This window comes from Epinephelus lanceolatus, chromosome 23, assembly GCF_041903045.1.
Source record: "Epinephelus lanceolatus isolate andai-2023 chromosome 23, ASM4190304v1, whole genome shotgun sequence".
Classification (NCBI taxonomy): Eukaryota; Metazoa; Chordata; class Actinopteri; order Perciformes; family Serranidae; genus Epinephelus; species Epinephelus lanceolatus.
In genome coordinates this window covers 7,655,367-7,673,459 of record NC_135756.1, presented here as the reverse complement: position 1 = coordinate 7,673,459, position 18,093 = coordinate 7,655,367, and the positions used below count along the sequence as shown (strand labels likewise).

Genomic DNA, 18,093 nt, shown 5'->3' with positions numbered 1-18,093 from the left:
CAGGGTAGTGTTATACCCGGGAAGTCAAACTTTTTTGGCATCATGTGCCACTGACCAACTTTCACTGAAATGAGCAGGGCCCTGCCTCCAGAGCTGTGCCCAGTTCTTTTTATGCATCCATGGTCTCAAGTCCTCAAATTTGCGACTTTAGTCTGACTGAAGTCAGTTCATGTGACTCGATTCCCCTTTGAATGGAAGGCTTTTACTTGTAGTATTACATTGCTGTGTTGGTACTTTTACTTGAGTAAAGGATCTGAGTACCTATTCCACCACTGCTGTTGAGACAGATTCTTAGAGGTCATATTTTAGGCCATATTTTTCAATGTTTCTACACTCAATTACATTTTATTTTAGTCTCTAAATTCTTAATTTGTCTGGATCCATCCTGCCAGTTTATAAGCACATCCCCCCCAGCCTTTGCCCAGTGTCCAGGCTTGGTCCTGGTGGCACAGTGGGAGGTGGGTGTGGTAATATAGATCTGATCCTGACTGACAGACAGCTGGACCCCCAGCTTCCAAAGTGGGGAGGAGGGGGTTGACACAAGCTCCCTCACGTTTCATCAACAGCTCCAAGTCGTTGAGGGAACTGACACCACTGATTAACAGCATCCAATTTTGTCTGCGTCAGGCTTAATTCTGTGGCGTTTCATCATCCCCTCTTCCTCGCCGGAGGAAAGCTCCAAGATGAATCGCACAACAGGCAGCGTTAATAGCAAGTGGTTTTATCCCAGCAGATGCAGAGAGGATTTTAGTCTGACCGTGTGCTTTTTATACAGAGTAGCCTGCAAAGTGTTTGGTTTTATGTAATATATTTTATGGATGCAGTTAAAAGTCCGACCAGTGTTTTGATCAGTGGAACAGAACGCCTAAAATACGACGGGCTAATGCTTCTTTTTAACTCTCAGAGTTGCTTTGAGATGAAGGATGAAAGGTAGTCTGTGCAAGGATGAATAGAAAATTAATGTTTTAATTAATTCCACATCATTTTTCAGCATGTGGAATTTATTTTCTGTTAGTGCCTTTTGAAGATGCGGTACAAAATCAATTATGATACAGGCTTTTTTAATATACAGCATGGAAAGTAAAAATATTTCTCCCACAGAGAGGACGTCCGTAGAGCTATATGAACATAACTTGTTTGTTTACAGACGGCTCCACAGGGCACCTTTAAATTTGTGTGTTTTATTATCTTGGACAAAGACTGGCTCAGGAAGCGTTAATGTTTGTTTGCTTTTTCAAGCATTTTCATATCATTTAGTGCCAAGTTGGAATATAGCTTTCAGAAAAATCAGTTTCTCAATCGTAAATAATGACTTGGATGTGAATGGTATTTAGAGATCTGAACAATCACTGTGTAATTACAGTAACGCCGGCATGAAATGAATGTGTCAGTCCTGTTTTTCTGTCCCTACACTCTATAGCCTAAAATGATAAACATTTCCATTTGCATGCAAATTCCCATGTGATTCTTTCTGGGCATGAGCTTAAGTGTTTGCACTGTCTTGTTCCAAACCCTCTCTGGAGGATCTCCCACTCACTGGTGCTGTGTTACATAACAGCCAAGCTGCCACACCTGATCAATATTCCCCTCACGGCACCCCTACTTCACTCTCTGGGGTTAAGGCTTGTGGGTCATTCCCACTGAGTTAATCGAGCCTACAGGGCTGCACTGTCTGTGTGTGTGTGGGAGAGAAAAACCTTTCACCAGATGGAAGGAGGAGATGCTATTGATAGAAATGAAGGACAATAAGAGACGGGCAGAGTAAATAAACAGGTGATGAAGGTTTGGATGGAGGAGTTGGCTGCGCTTATATCAAAGGTCTGTGACAAAGGAAAAGTCTTTCTGCCCGAGCCAGCTTTCCACAAACTCTAATCATGTGAAGTAAGCGAAAACCCAAAAAGTAAACTGCAAATTGGAGTTTCATACAGAGGCTTAAAGTCTTATTTTTAGCCATGCTAACAGCAGTGTTGGTACGTGAGTCCAACACTTTGGTCCACACTAAAAGATGGATAGACATGAAATCTAATCCAAATACTGATCTCCAGACGATCAATCCTACTGACTTTAGTGATCTTCTGGCTTTCCATGCAGCACCATCATCAGGTCAAAATTTGTGTTTGTCATACTGTCAGCACTGGTGTTTATGACCAAATGGGACCTGGTATTTCACGCACATAAGTGTGGTATTGCAGGGTGTTGCAGTTCATGCTTCAGTGAGCTCCATACCCATCTCGGCCCATACTCTGAGTGCACGTTTATATTTTATATGATATCCTGTGTTCACCTACGTAAGAATACAGAAGAAAAATCCTGAATCATTATGGTGTGCTAAAAAATTTAGAAGTTGGAGTGAGTGGCAAAGTATGGGCTAGTTTTATTTGTAAAGCTAGACAAACTACAAGTATATGAGTGTGAAGGTTTACAGAATGTACTGCTCGTGTTCTCCTACAATGTGTAGATTTGGTCTCACACCTTTATACATGGAAACTGATACTGAACTGATTGACTGCATTAATATCAGAATACAGAGACCCCTCCATCTGAGAGGATTTTTGATGTTGGACATAATTTAGTCTATCTAAATGTCAGTATATTTAAGTGCTATTTAGTGGTGTGTGTTTTCCAGTTTAACATTATGATGGTCAAGTTGAGAATTTATCAGCAATCAGGTAGAAGTTGTTTGAAAATCTGAAGGGGAGTCTAACATTAGTTGCATTTGTAGCCAAGAATTAAAAAACTAAGTGCTTCTGGTAAATAAATTATCACAAAAATATTTAAAATCATCTCTGTTTGACATAACAGTTAGATAGGTTAGGTTAATAAACACCTTTTAAAGGAATACTCAGACGATTTGGGAGTTATGCTCTTTCTGTATCTTTTTCATATTGAGACAACACGATGGATATCTTTTTTGTGTCTGTACGTCCAGTGGCTGGGTCTCAGCGGTTAGCTTATCGAATACAATTGAAGTCTATAGGGGGTCAGTAGCCTGCTCGGTAAACGTGAACAAATAAACGTTACAGAAACCCTGAAGCTGGCATTTCTGCACATGCATTTAAAATAAACATGTTTAAACATTAATTCGAAAAACAAGAGTCCTTTTTTTGAGTTTTGAGTTTTTGGTTCCAGAACAGCTGATCAGCATTAGTTCAATCAACTCTGAGTATGTTCAGCCTGAGAGAGGCGCGTTCATGGCCATATAATATTTGAAATATCTGGGTGGAACAGATTGTTAGAGAAATGATAGACTGTGAGGTCAAACAGTATCCTTCATACAGACACTCCTCCGGGGAGACATCCAAACGGGCTCTAATCACCTTCTCCTTACGCAGAAGCCTCTGTATAAACTGTGCCCCAATGTCCACAACTTCATTCACTAGGACACAGGACACGCCATGTCTGTCCTACCTGCAACATGCTCAGCCTCAGGCTTAGATGAAGCAAACCTGCGAGCCAGCAGGTTTGCTTCACGGAGTATGTTGCCATTGTAACTGACTCAGGGTTTCGCTGAGCTGGCTTTGTGAAACGGAAAACTCAGAGTTTCCCTCATCTCAGGCTCAACATACTCAGAGATTTCACTAATCCTGCTTTCTGAAATAGGGCCCTGATGATATATCTCTAGCGTCCCCAACGATGGTAGCACCGAATCCCATTCTGTGCAGCAAAATGATTCCACCTCTGTAGGCATAGGTTGGCAAGCCCCGCAGCTACACCACCAATCCTCCCCTGACCTCCGTCTCCCCTCGGCCCCTTGCTGTTCTGCTGCCTCGGAGGATTCAGCCTCTCTTCTTGCCCGCTCAGCATCCAACACCTGGGAGTTCCTCATGTGTACTCCGTCTCAAACAGGTATGGCTCTGGATCTGTGTCCGCTACAAGAAACTCCTCAAAATCACGTTCAAAGTCGTCCGCTGCAGCTATTATAGTCCGGAGATATCGTTAGGCTAAATAAACAACTGAGTTTTGTTTACAGGCTACGTCTGTGCCTTTGCCTGCTCACCAGTGTATCCCTCCGCAGATCACAGCGCAGGGCGTAAACACACTATAGTTCCATGTATCAAACTTCTTCTAAAACAACTCTTGTTTTTCGAATTAATGTTTAAACATGTTTATTTTAAATGCACGTGCAGAAATGCCAGCTTCAAGGTTTCTGTAACGTTTATTTGTTCACATTTACCGAGCAGGCTACTGACCCCCTATAGACTTAAATTGTATCCAATAAGCTAAGCCGCAATGCTAACCGCTGAGACCCAGCCACTGGACGTACAGACACAAAAAAGATATCCATCATGTTGTCTCAATATGAAAATGACAGAGAAAGGGCATAACTCCCAAATCGTCTGAGTATTCTTTTAAGGTTACGGTCTTGCTAGCTTTTCAAAGAAGTGACAAGACGATACAATGCAAGCCGACAAGAACGCGCATCAGGAACACAACACTGTATGACGCAAGGCGTGAGGCCCTGAGTGAAACGGCAACTTTTTATTGAGTCCCATGAACATACACTTGCAGAACTAATGACATTCCCATCACCTGTATTTTGTTTAGTGATGATTAGCAAATGTTAGTAATGTTAGCAAGACCCTGGGGCTCTACTCTGTTTTGGAGTCGGCCTCAAGTGGTCATTCGATGAACTGCAGTTTTTGGCGCTTCTGCATTGGCCTCATTTTTCAGCCTCAGAGGTCACCGCTTGCTCTACACGCTGTTTTTCCTCACTGTGTCTCTCTGTCGTTGCTTACTGGCTTTTCACTAGCCCTGTAACATTACCCTTACACTCACAGTCGCCTGCTTTCTCAGCTCAGCTGCCTGTTTTACCATTAGAGACTGACCTCTAGTGGCGCTACTGCGCACTGCATCACCTCAATACAGCATCTTCGTATCAGTTTAATAGAGGACGTCTGTATATTTTACAATATTGAAAATAACACCACCAGGATTTCTAAATATCCCAGTGTACGGTAATACCGTGATACTGTCTAAGCCTGCTTTATGATGGTGAGCTGTTTCTTAAGAGGTACATCTTCAATAAGAAATAAAGGCCTTTGTGCTGCCACAAAGAGAGGAGAGAATTCATTTAATATTTTGAGATGTTTGATAGTAAGAAAACATAGAATAAAACCTAGCTGACTCCTTTAATAGCTCAGCATTGAAATGATATAGTAGCTAAGATAACACTTGATTGCATTGTTGAGAGCAGAGACTACAATAACTGTAACATACACTGTTTGGTTGTTTATTGTGAGCATATTTTTATGTTCTACTCCTACACTTGACCTTTGCTAGGTAATTACTCGTTAATACAGTAACATGGGTGCTTAAGCACACAGGCAGCGTATTGTAAGTCTACCTTGGAGAATTTATTCTTGTGGGATCACCATGTCGTGTGCTTTTACTCCTCTGGGTGGAGATTTACATTAGTCATTCCCTGCTGCACATCAGTGTGTCCCTCTCCCACTGCAATCTTGAGTGAATATCTGCTCTGTAAATGAGAGGAACCTCTGCATGCATACTGTATGTGAGGATGAGACACACTGCTTTATGCAACAGCTCTGCTGCACACACAGAATCCAGCATCAGCCGCTGCTTGAAGCTCAGCTTAAAGGTCAAAAAGTTTGCACCCACCATTTTTCTCGCTTCTTGTCATGACCAGCAACGTCTCAAGTGATCAGTTTGTGGTTTGGAGACAAAGCATCTGCTACGCATTCATCTAAAGACATGAACACAGTAAGAAAAGTGTGACCACAGTGTGTCTTCTGAGAGAATACATGATGAATGTACTTTCCTTGCAGAGGTGTTACTTGCTGCAGTGCTAACAGGATGTGGTGTGCAAAGTGATTCAAAACAAGAGAGGGGGCGTACTGAGGGGGACCTTCTCTAACAAGGTTTGCTGTAATTTCATGTTCCTGTAATGTTCCCCACATGGCTTACTGGTGCTGGGAGCTGTCACACAGAGACAAAACAGCTTCACTTGACAGCTCTGACAAGATGAATGCAGTTTGTGAGGAGACAGCCGTGTCGAACCAGGATGAATTGCCGATCAAATGCAGATGTGTCCCAGTGAAGGGTTTGTTCTATGGTGACTAATTTCATAGACATTTCTCAGGCTGCACACCTGTAGGGTTACCATCTGGTCACATTAATTTAGCAGTGTATTGTGTCACAGTGGCATCTGTAATAAAGCATAAAGCACAGGGAGACTTGTGACTGAAGCCCTGTTTCCACCGAGCAGGACAGTTCAGTTTGATTTTTTTTTTCCGTTTCCACTGTGAAAAGTTGTGGATGGTACCAACAGAACCGTTCTGTACTGTCCCCATTTTTGGATGTGTTGCTGCCTCTCACAGCAGCTGGAGCCTGAGAAAAAATAACTTTATTCACTGGGCCAACTGCCGGCAACTTTTAAGGTGGAACGTTAACTTGTAATGTGCAATAATAAATAAGGTGGTATTAAAAAGGTCTTTATAAATCTAAAATTTGGTTATATTCCCGATGGCCTCATCTTTTTCCTCAGCCATTGCATTTCCTACATTACAGTGATGTACATTACATTAGCTTGCTAAATTGTTAACCTCAGTGGCAGCTGCTAGAAATTTTGGGACGGTGTTATCTCCTTTCCTTTCATAAAGGATGGTCCAGTGTATCCTTTGCTAAAGGAGATAAGAAAGGCACCACCGAAGCTCCTGTTCTCAGCATTTAAATAATTCGCCCAGCTCTTATCTTGGCTGCACTTATATACTTCCAGGTTCACTCAGTCAGAAACATTCCTGAGCAAAAAGACTATTTGACCACTGCAGCCTTGGACTTGAGCTGCAGGACTTCAAATCTGAGACTTGCTCTGACAGACTTGACTTGGATTTTTTCTGTCTGTGTAATGGAAGAAGGGCATCACAGTGAGATGGGAGCCGTCACTGGTCAGAGGGGTGAACTTCTGAAGCCATCTGATGCTGTGGGAACATCTGCTTTCTCTGTTCTGACAAGCTTCTTTATTTAGCAGGATGTACCAGTGAAGGGCACATAGGACAGACCATGGGAATGTGAAGTCCAGTAAAACTAGAAGCTGGCTGCTCTGTCTCTAGCGGAGTCCTCCCACAACCAGTCTGTTGATTCACATTATTCAGACAGACGGGAGAGCAGAGATTTTAAATGTCTGCCCTTTCACATGATGTTGCTCTGCGCTTCCAAAAGGCCCGTCACTCCTCCATGCTGTGTCAGTTAACGTTAAGATTATGAATATAAACAGAGCTAGCCAGAATACATATTTTTATTAGGCAGAGAAAATACTGTTCAGAAGAAGAGAAACACCAAAAATAAATTTCTGTCATACATTGAATCCTCTCATACGGCGTAGGAAGGTCACTAGTACATCAAAGAGAAACAAACATTGCCAGTCTACGCAATGATGACCTCCGTGACAACCCAGTCACCAGAATAAAATGTTGTCATTATACATTTCTGCAAACCAAGGATATGCTACAACTGTATGATTCATGTATATGACGTAGTTGAGATAAGATGTGTATGAGCTCTGTTTCTCATCAGGAGGGGAGGGGAGGGGATGGTGGATGGTGTGACACCTGAGTGAGACAGCTGGCGAGCAGCAGACCACTGTTTGAGACTAGCATACAACAAAAGCAGGTATTTTTTGTCAGAACATTTCCAGCTTCCTTTTTTAATGATAGGTTGGCACATTTCCAGCTGTGTTTGTAGTGATTAAAGTGGGTATTTTTTAACCACAGGTCGGGGCTTGTCCAGCCATGTCTGTAGCAACAAAACTGGATATTTTTAACAAGAGTTAGGAACATTTCTTGCTGTGTTTGTAGTGACAAAATTGGGTATTTTTAATGACATGTCGGGACATACTGACAAAGACCGATATTTTTTTAACAACAGGTTGGGACATTTCCAGCCCTGTTCTTAGCAACAAAAAAAAGCAGGTAGTTTTTAACAAGTTGGGACATGTCCAGCCGTGCAGTGACAAAACCTGGTATTTTTTAATGAGAGTTTGGGGCATTTTCAGCTGGGTTTGTAGCAACAAAATTGGGTATTTTTTAACAACAGGGCATGTCCAGACGTGTTTGTAGCAACAAAAACGGCTATTTTTTTTTACCACAGCTCGGGGCTTGTCCAGCTGTGTTTGCAGTGACACAAGTGAGTACTTCTAAATGATAGTTCAGAACATTTCCAGCCATGTTTGTAATGACAAGAGTGGGTCCTTTTTAACAAGAATCTGGGACGTGTTTATAGCGACAAAAACAGATAATTTTTAGCAACAGGTCAGGCCATTACCAGCTCTTTTTGTAGAAACCAAATGGTTGTTTTAAGCTTTGTAGTCATGTATTTTAATGATGTTTTCCTAACACTAACAAAGTGGTTTTGTGTGTAAAGTTCATGATAACCACAGCATTGTCTAAACATGAAACTGAAAATTGAAACGTTCATGTTTTAACATATTCGCTACATATGAAATGTACAAATGTAACATATTCATGGTTTGTAGAAATGTACTGTGTCAAAATTTGTTCTGGCGACTCGGTTGTCCATGAAGAGGTTTGATGGATATTGTAGCACAGTCAAAAGCACGGCACGGCTCAGGTGTTGTTAAAGCACAGCATGATCTGAGGCAGTTCTTGCTTCTCCAAACTATGAAAACACTGAGAGACGAGAGAGGCAGGTGACACTGTAGTGGGGAGTTCTTCTCTTGGGACAAACATGAGGCGTCAAAGTTAACATCAGCCAAAAAAAGGTGGTAAATACACAAAGAAGACCGGTCTTCTGAATAGAGAGGTTGATGAGTTTGAAGAGTGGCCTTGGCACAGAGCACAGCCTCAGCTGAGTGATGAAAATCTCCTGAAAGAGGCAGAGAGGGAAGGCAGCTGGGGTCGGCTTTTGGCAGCTTGTTCAGACCGGAGCTCGGCGGACCAGTTCGGGGGGAAGATAGGACGAATTCCACTTTTTCCCCATGTGAAACACAAGCCCAAAACAAGGCATGAAAAACCCTGCTTCGACTCCTGACGCACGCATACACACGTAAACACACACATACAGCCCCTTCAGACACAATCAAACTAGTACACAAACATGCAGACTTATACAAAGGCAGAACTTTACAAAGTCATGCAGATGGAATGTTTTTGATATTTCTGTAGCTGAGTCAAATATGTTTTGCTGGCTGGCCTGACGTCTATTTTTATCAGGAGGGATTTATAGGGAACTACTGTAATTGAGTCTAGGCTGTCATGACAGACTGGAAATGTGCTCCTGGAAAACTTCACCACATCAGTCTTTTGATGGGGAAAAAAAGAGCAAAGGGGCTTTACAAAGCTGAATATAAGTACATCAGAAAAGGGGGTGGTTTCCTCAGATCTCTTTTTAAAATTCTAGATGAGAACCCGTCCTTGTCTCTAAAAGAGGTAGCCTGATCCAAACCTAATTACACAGAAAACTTCTCAAATGTTCCTCTTACACACTAGGAAAGGGGATCCTGAGTACCGACACTTCATAGTTAAGTCATGTTGATTCTGAAAGGAATAGTTTGACATTTTGGGAAAGAAACATTTTCACATTCTTGACGAGATTAGGTTGAGAAGATTGATAACTCTCTCATGTCTGCACAGTAAATATGAAGCTGTAGCTGGTTAGCTTAGCTTAGCACTAAGACTGGAAACAGGGAGAAACAGCTAGCCTGGCTCAGTTCAAATGTCAGTCAAACAAGGTTTAATGGTTTAATTCATACGTCATCATCATCACTGAAATGGAAAAGATGCCAAGTTGCGGTGTTACGCGGGTTTATTTAATAGACTATTTCTCAGCCAGGTGCAGACTACTTTCTACGTTTGCATTGTACATTTCTACAAACCACAGATATGTTACATTTGTAAGTTATCATGTCGTGGATACGCTGAAACTTTACATTTCAACAATGCTGTGATTAAAGTGTGGATATGTTTCGGCACAAAAACCACTCGGTGATGGTTAGAAAAAGCTCATGTTTTGCCACTTTTTGTGGCACTGTCTTCACAAGAAACACATAAATGTCTTGGTAAGAAAATAGCCGCTGTTTATCATACTATTCCTGGTGGAAATACAGCGATGGTTTGCTAAAAAACACCCACATTTGAAGACTAAACAGCCGCTGAAAAAAACACCAGTGTCTCGCTAAAACACAACCAGGTTTGTTGTGTGGTGGTGTCAAACAGTGTTCTGCAGCTTTGCAGTCGTCTCGCCTAGGTGACACGCCATCCACCATCCCCTCTACCTCCTGATGACTACAGCCTGATTTATAATTGGGCGCGAGACACTTTTGGATAGCGTCGATCGGGTTTTTTTGTCACGTTTAGTAAGGGCGTAATCTGCACAGCCAACTTTTTAAAATCAGAGAAATATCCCGTACATGTGTTTTTAATTTATTAATATTCATTGATTGATCTGTTCCCAGTCTGTCTGCTAGTTGCAGATTCCCCTTGCCCATAGATTTTTGTTGTTGGACATAAATTAGTCCATCTACATACTTTTCAGTGTAATATTATGATGGTCAGTTTATTTAAGAGAATTTATCAGCAGTGAGGTAAAAATCTATTTGTGGTTGGAGCAGTGCTAGCACTAACGTTACAGAAAGCAAAAACCTAAATGTATCTTCGTAAACTGATGATCAAAAAAAAATCATTCATCATCATTCATTCATCTTCTAACCGTTTCATCTTCTTGAGGGTCGCGGGGGGGCTGGAGCCTATCCCAGCTGATGATCAAAAAAAAAAAAAAACATAAAAAAAAGTCTATATTTGTAGTTACAGTTATGCCTTGTTTCCACTTGCGTATATATACAGAGATGAGGCATTTGGAAGTCCATTCATTCCCATGGGAATCTCCATGATATTGGATGTTTAAAATTTAAGTGTGCTAGCTTTGCTAACAGGCTGCTAACTAGCTAACAGGCTATTTCCTTCTGTTCAGTTGCCTGTTGATCGTCAAGTGAGTTTGTTTAAATAAAAAGAATTTGTTTATCAAATTTGAACACATTGTGCATCTGAGTAATGTTATTCTGTTACACAGTCAGATCGTCATTGACTCGTTTAACCGCTCATACATCTTTTTAATTAAATAGCCTATATCACAAAAGATGCCACATACCTGGCAGGCCAACATATTCATGTGTTTGTTGCCATACAAAATTGCTCTTGTTTTTGTCCCAGTAATGTTCCAAGCTCATATTCCAAACTACCTGATGGCTAAAAACGGACATAATTAGCTTCTCTCTCATGGCTACAGGTAGTTTCTATCAGGTTTCTATCCATCTGTAAAGAAATGCACTTCCTTGCGTTGGACACTAGAGGCATCATCCGTATATTAATGAATCTGCGGGCACCAGTTACATACGGGAGTGGAAACAAAGCAACAGGCATGAGGTTTTCTGTTGGTTTAATTTTCGGGTTAAGGCGAATATTAGGTGGATAAACAACTTTTTCAGCTATGGTTTTGCTAATTTATCCAAAAAGTGACCCAACAAAAATGTGCATGAAGCACACAACGCTCTGTGTGGCGCAGGATGTAAGGCACCGGACTCCCTCGTATTTACTGCACAGTCATGAGTGTGATATCTTCTCATTTCACTTGGTAAGAACTATCCCAAAATGTTAAACTTTTCCTTTAGGATCATCTTCAGTGATTTACAGTGAACATTTTTTATTTACTTGCTGATTTAAAGTCATTTTCGTTCAGCCAAATCACAAAATATTCCACTAAAGTTCACTTTATTGATTATAATGGTTTTCCCTTTTAAAGATCATCAGCGTACCCAAGCAGAGAAGTTGGTTTTAATATACAATATAATCATAAAGAATGATTAGACTCTCAGAGATCGGATCGGATTCACCCGCTCTGTAAACTAGACTAATTTTAATATAAGATAATCATGGTGAGTGTCTTAATTCTACAAACACAATGATGTAAACTCAAGAACGACGGTGGCCGATGCTCATCCATGTTCTGGCAGTGTGTGAGAGACACTGTGATCGGACTCGTCCAGACACAAACGGCACTGCGCCACATTGCTGCAACCGGTCGAGACTCGAGGGAGTGGTTGCCGCCGTCGAGTTGGGCTCACAGGTTCTCGTTGGTGTCGTGTTGGCAGTGGCTGTCGGTCGAAGGGTTCAGGAAGGGCAGCTCCTCGCCGCAGCCCTCCAGCTTCAGGACCCGACTGCTCAGGTCCAGGCAGCACTGTGAGAGGAAGCACACAGTGGAACATGATTAGTGGGGGTCGTGACTCAGGGAGATAATCCTCCCAAAAGGGTTCGCACAACAAATCTGAGGGGTCAGCAGATAATAGCAAGATAAAATACAATGAACATGGATTCTGCAATGCAAAACAGTCCTTCTTTATTCAGGCTTCTCCGTAATTAATGATATTTTCTTGTGAAATACGAGATATTTTTACCCCCTGGGGACTCCTAAATTACAAAAAAATTAACATTCTGGGAGGGAAAACTAAACTGGTTGATAGTGAAAGTAATTTTGCCTTGTTTTAAGGAACTGTGAGCAAAAAAAAAAGTGAGAACCACTGCACTACATTGCTCAAATTAGCTTTGTCCTTTAGTTTAACTGTAATTCTAATGTCTGTCTCCAATAGATAGAAAATGATTCATCAGTAGACAGAAGTTTAATAAACAAAACACCAAATATTCTTTCATTTTCAGCTTTTCAAATGTGATTATTTGCTGCTTTTCTCAGTTTTATATTGTCAGTAATTGAATATCTTTGGATTTGGGACTGTTGAACAAACAAAAAAGCAATTTGAAGACAACACATCAGATTCATGCATTATCCTTGTGTTGCTGATGTTCTTAAATCAGTCTGCATCCAATTTAACTGAGATACATGCTGTACATTATCCATATCACCATGAAAAACCCAGTCCCTCTATAGTTCATCGAATTAGTTGCATACACTTATACATGATTGTTCTGTTAATACCATACTGTCTTGGTTATTGGTTCAACATTCCAGCTACAGTTCCTCTGACATTTAAGAGTATCTCTTGTTCATCTGGACAGACGAATATCTAATATTTTCCTGACGAAGCTTCAGAAGATAATGACTGTAACATAGTCACCAATTATATAAAATTACATAAAGACACTGTTTGCCCCAGTATCAAAAACAAAATATTTCTCCTCTTACCTGTAGTGCTGTTTATCAGTCTAAATTGTTTTGGTGTGAGTTGCAGAGTGTTGGAGATATCAGCCGTAGAGATGTCTGCCTTCTCTCCTTTATAATGGAACTAGATGGCACTCAGCTTGTGGTGCTCAAAGTGCCTAAAGAATACATTTGAAAAACTCAACATCAATGTCTCTTTCCAGAAATCATGACCCAGAAGGAAGCGTGCATCTACTCATGGACGTGCTTACCTCGCACCCCTAAGCTAGCTAACGTTTCAACTTAGCCGAGAAGGTCACGATTAATGTTTACAAGCCTCTTGTCCATGAGTAGATGCACGCTTCCTTCTGCGCAGTGATGCAGTTGGCAGGTGTAGTTCAGTAGAAAGAAAATAGTTCCTACATGAAACTGCTCACAACAAGGTCTGTGGATCATCTTGAGTAACCAGGTCATGATTTCTGGAAAGAGACATTGATGTTGAGTTCTTCAAATGTATTTTTGAAAGGCAGACATTTCTATGGCCGATATCTCCAACACATCTCCAAAACAACCCGGGCTCACTCCGATGTCATCTAAATCTGATGCTTGGCCAGTGACGTGCGGTGTCAGACACCGATGAAGAAAGCCGTACTTTAATGCCTGCGTTATACACAGCTGTCAGGGGGAAACACGGTGGGACAAGGATGAATGTTAAGGCGTCAAAAGCCGGAGAGGGATGCCAGAGGGGTGGGGAATGGGTCCAACAAACACCAACGTTCGCCCAGGAGAGCGGTGTTTGCATCCCGTAAGATAAGGTTTTTGTTGCTTAAACCCAACTACCTATCCTAGTTGTTGGAGGGAAAAAATGCATGTAACAGGCAGAAACTGACACGGTGTTCCAGAACGTCAACAACCAACACACCCAGGGTACCTTGCACGACGTATCTGGACGTGGAAATTCCATGACCAAACTTCGATATGTGACGAGGTCACAATGAGAATGTGTTGAGGAAAAATATGTATTTTTTATGTTGGGGTGAACTGTCCCTTTAAAACCACTACATATAGATTTATGTGCGTAAAATTTTGTATTTTAGCACCCCCTAGTGGTAGGATATAAACACTGCTGCAGTGACGTATTGATCGCACTGGGATGAGTGGCTTGAAAACATGTAGCCTGCACTGGTTTTCACTGGGAGTGTTTAAAGTTTTTTGGGCTGATGAGATCAGTGTCATTTTTAGTTATTTTGATGACTCTTAACCCTTTGAAACCTGAGGAAACTGACTTGATTTCTTTCAAAATCATGGGTGGAAGGCAATGAGCAACAAAAGACAAAGTGACCCAAAAAACTGGCGAAAGATTGGTAAACAAAAAAAAAAAAAAAAAAAAAAAGTGGCAAAAAGAAGAAGAAAGAAAACGACCTGGAAAGTGTGCTTAAAAATTACAATAATTCTGTAACATAATTTTAAAATGAAATAATTATAATAATAATTATAATAATTATTATTATAAATATTTTTTGTTATGTTTTTCCCTATTTTTTTTAAATAATTTTCTAAACCCCTTTTTTTTTTTTGCAATTTGTGGGAGATTTCTTACCAAGTTGCTTTTTCCCCATGTTGCTGAAAGAAATTTCACCAATTTGCTCAGCGTTCAAGGGTTTAAGTATTTGTGATAGGTGTCACATAGAAAGCAGCACAAGAAAAGGGATGCTGCTCCAGGTTTCAAAGGGTTGAATAAATATTAAGTCAACACAGGCAGAAAATAGTGAAACACGCCCCTCACATCCTAAATCCAAAGGTAATGTCTTTGATTAAAATGGACCAACAATCCAAAACCCCAAAATATTCAGTTCAATAACCGATCAAATAAAACAAAAAGCAGCAAATCTTCACATTTGAAATGCTGAAACAAGGGAATGGTTGGTGTTTTTGCTTAAAAAACGAAGTAAAGCTGATTGTTGGTGCTTAAAATATTCTAATAAGAAAAAAGCATATCATCAGAAGCTGCTATAATCACTTAAACATAGCACTCGTAGAAGTGTTTAACATCAGGACGATGTTTATCTCTGAGTCAGTAGCAAACGGGTGAGTTGCTTTTGTCGCTCAAAAATCTCAGTAAACCCTGATCGTTTATAAGCCAGTAATCATAATAAATTACCTTATTGTTTATGAATATTTGCAGAGACAGTTCAGTGCAGGAGTGAGCTTCAGGGGCAATGTTCGTCTTGCATTACAAAGTCCTTAAAGGCTAATTTACAAAATGAAGAAAAAAAGAGCTCATGTTCCCTGAATGCCCCGAAGTCCCACTCTAATTAGATTTTTAGGAGGATATTAACCAGATGCAGCAGATGTAACAGTGATATAACTGAGAACCACCTTCAGATTCCCAGTGAGTATTTTTTATTAGGTTTAAATTGCATTTTCAAATGTGCAAACTCAAAAATTCCACCTCACAAGATGTCCTCAATTCGCTCTTATCTGGGTTTAACCTGCACAGTGGGGATCCTGCAGATAGAAATAACACCAGCCTTTTCCCCACAGATAACACCACAGACAGTACATCTCTTTTTAAGAACTTCTACCTCCATCTTTCCCCCTGAAATTGTATATTTTTTCAATCACAGTAGCATTTTTATTTCTTCTTCTCCTTCCCTTTTGCTTATTTTTAAAAGCGATGTGACCATTTCAGCTGCTTCTTTAAAAAAACAAAAAAAACACCAAAAGCCACATGATAAGGCAGAGAAAATATTAGCAAAGCAAATGAGGACCTTACGTTAAGTTCCAACAGAGTCTGAAGACCCAGGCACAGCTCAAACGCCTCATCCTCTGAAAGTGAAAAAGGAAAGATAAGGGGGAGAGAGTGAATTTATGATTCCCATCCACGAACATCCTCATCTGAAAACGCATACATTAACCTGAATCCAGGTTAAATCGTCAACACAACTAAATTATTCATTCTTGTGTTAATGAGTGCTGATCAGCGTATGGACTCATGAGGATGGGTTTATGTTCTGGGGCTGCAAAGAGAGAGTTATGGAGCTGGGTGAGAATTTAATATCCGTGAAAGAGGCAGGCAAGTGTTTTAAGGATCGAGACAGTAGGGGAGACCAGGGACGATTGAAACACTTTCAGTACCCACAATTATCTGGATATGTGTGTTATAGCCCTCGGATTTTGAAACCAAATTCTTTACAACCTTTTTATTTTTATTTCTATTTTTACACAAGAATGACAAAGACGAGCAGTGTGGAGAGGGACAGGAAATCCATTGGGCTTATTTGGAGCCTCCATCAAAATGATGCAAAAAATTAGGCTGTACAGAACATACATACATTTATATAATTAGATTGCACATTTATAGTTTGTGATATTTGGGAATGTGTGTGAGTACAGAGGTCAAGCAAGCTATTTATGTAATTAGTTAATGAACAATCAGAATTATGCTTTAGTTTTTTGTTCTGTTTGCACTGACTTTGTTCTTGGCTCTTCTCTTTGTTACCTCCGCCAAGGAGGTTATGTTTTCGCCGGCGTTGGTCTGTTTGTTTGTTTGTCTGTTTGTTTGTCTGCAAAATAACTCAAAAAGTTATGAACAGATTTTAAGGAAAGGTGGATAATGGGAGAAGGAACAGATGATAAAAATTTTGGTGGTGATCGGTTGAAGCAAAGTGGATAAAATAATAAAGTCTATGGTCTGACAGCCTCAGCAGCAATTCCAATTTCTAAAGATGGTGAAAATAGCGCCATCTGGTGGCCGGACAGCACATCTTGCTCTACTTGCTAAATATTGTTGTAATTCTAAAGTTGAAATTAATGTTCTGTATTGGAAAAAAAGAAAGTGAAAAATACAAAAAAAACATATTATATTCTGTGTTGGTACAAAATAAAAACGAAATAAATACACCACAGTGTCTCCATGGTGAAGGCATATATAACCTAATAATGATAGTGATGCAAATAACCTAACTGTGATGCAGGCTGCAAAATCTGATGCAGAGGGGGAGGGAATATCACCTACTTGGCGGAGGTCTGCACTCTCTGAGTGCTTTTCTAGTTTTAGATCAGCTCATTTTAGGCTTTTTAAATTGTTCTCTCTTTTAAATGTGTTACAAATCCTTAAATTAAATATTTTGCAATCTGTTCAAATGTAATCAATTGTTATATTAGTGTTCATTATTATTATTTGGCACACTATTTTCCCAGGTCAAGAAAGTTCATGAGCTCCCCTGTTCACCTAAACTAACCTTACCAGGTGACACATGCATCTGACTATTTCAATTTGGTTATTTATGTTTTTCCTTGCCTGCATCAAGGTGGACGATTATTGAGCTCTGTCTTTTAACATTTCCTCATATACGGCATCAGAAAAAGGAGCTACATGGGAAATATTTCACAGTCTGTTGTGGGTTCGGTATGTTTCAGATGCGCACGTTCACATTCACATCTTTAGCCTATATACATTCAGATGTTGTTTAATGAGTTACACAATTATAAAAGACACAGTAAGTTTTCCTCAGGCTACAACAATTAGAATCTGTGACTGTTGCATCTCAAATTGTCCCACTATTCACATGTCTTGCATCAATATATTTTGTGTCAGATGACAAGTAGAAGAGAGACTGGAGGAGATGGAGGAGGAGAGGCAGGGAGAGAGACAGAAGGAAATGGAAGAGAGACAGGAGGAGATAGAGGAGAGACAGGAGCCTCACAGGTGAGATTGAATCATGAAGGATATATGTTGATAGTGAGATTCAGCATTGTGACTAGGGGTAAGTAAAAATATTCTGAAGATCCTGAAGTTGTTTTCTGCCTTTTTGATTGTTGCCTAGCTAAAGCTTATTAGGTCTATATATAAACGACTCAGTAAGACTGACAGCTGATTTGCCCAAATATTTCTGCCATCAACTCTTTGCAGGTATGTCAAATTTTGCCTGAGAAAAGGACTGCCTCCTTCCTACGTCTCTGACCGAA

The 18,093-nt window shown here is 40.4% G+C and overlaps 2 protein-coding genes across 2 annotated transcripts in view; one reads left to right on the top strand and one right to left on the bottom strand.

Moving 5' to 3' along the window:
* Window positions 1-18,093, top strand: part of itfg2 (integrin alpha FG-GAP repeat containing 2) — a 52,339-nt gene that overhangs the window by 33,776 nt on the left and 470 nt on the right. The window lies entirely within an intron of this gene.
* nrip2 (nuclear receptor interacting protein 2) overlaps window positions 7,241-18,093 on the bottom strand; it is a 76,291-nt gene continuing 65,438 nt past the window's right edge. Inside the window, exons 5-6 of the mRNA XM_033614537.2 lie at window positions 15,899-15,951; window positions 7,241-12,207 (exon numbers count right to left, since the gene is read on the bottom strand). Of these exons, the coding sequence (XP_033470428.1) occupies window positions 12,091-12,207; window positions 15,899-15,951 (170 nt within the window). The 3' untranslated portion in view covers window positions 7,241-12,090. The remainder of the gene's footprint in view (window positions 12,208-15,898; window positions 15,952-18,093) is intronic.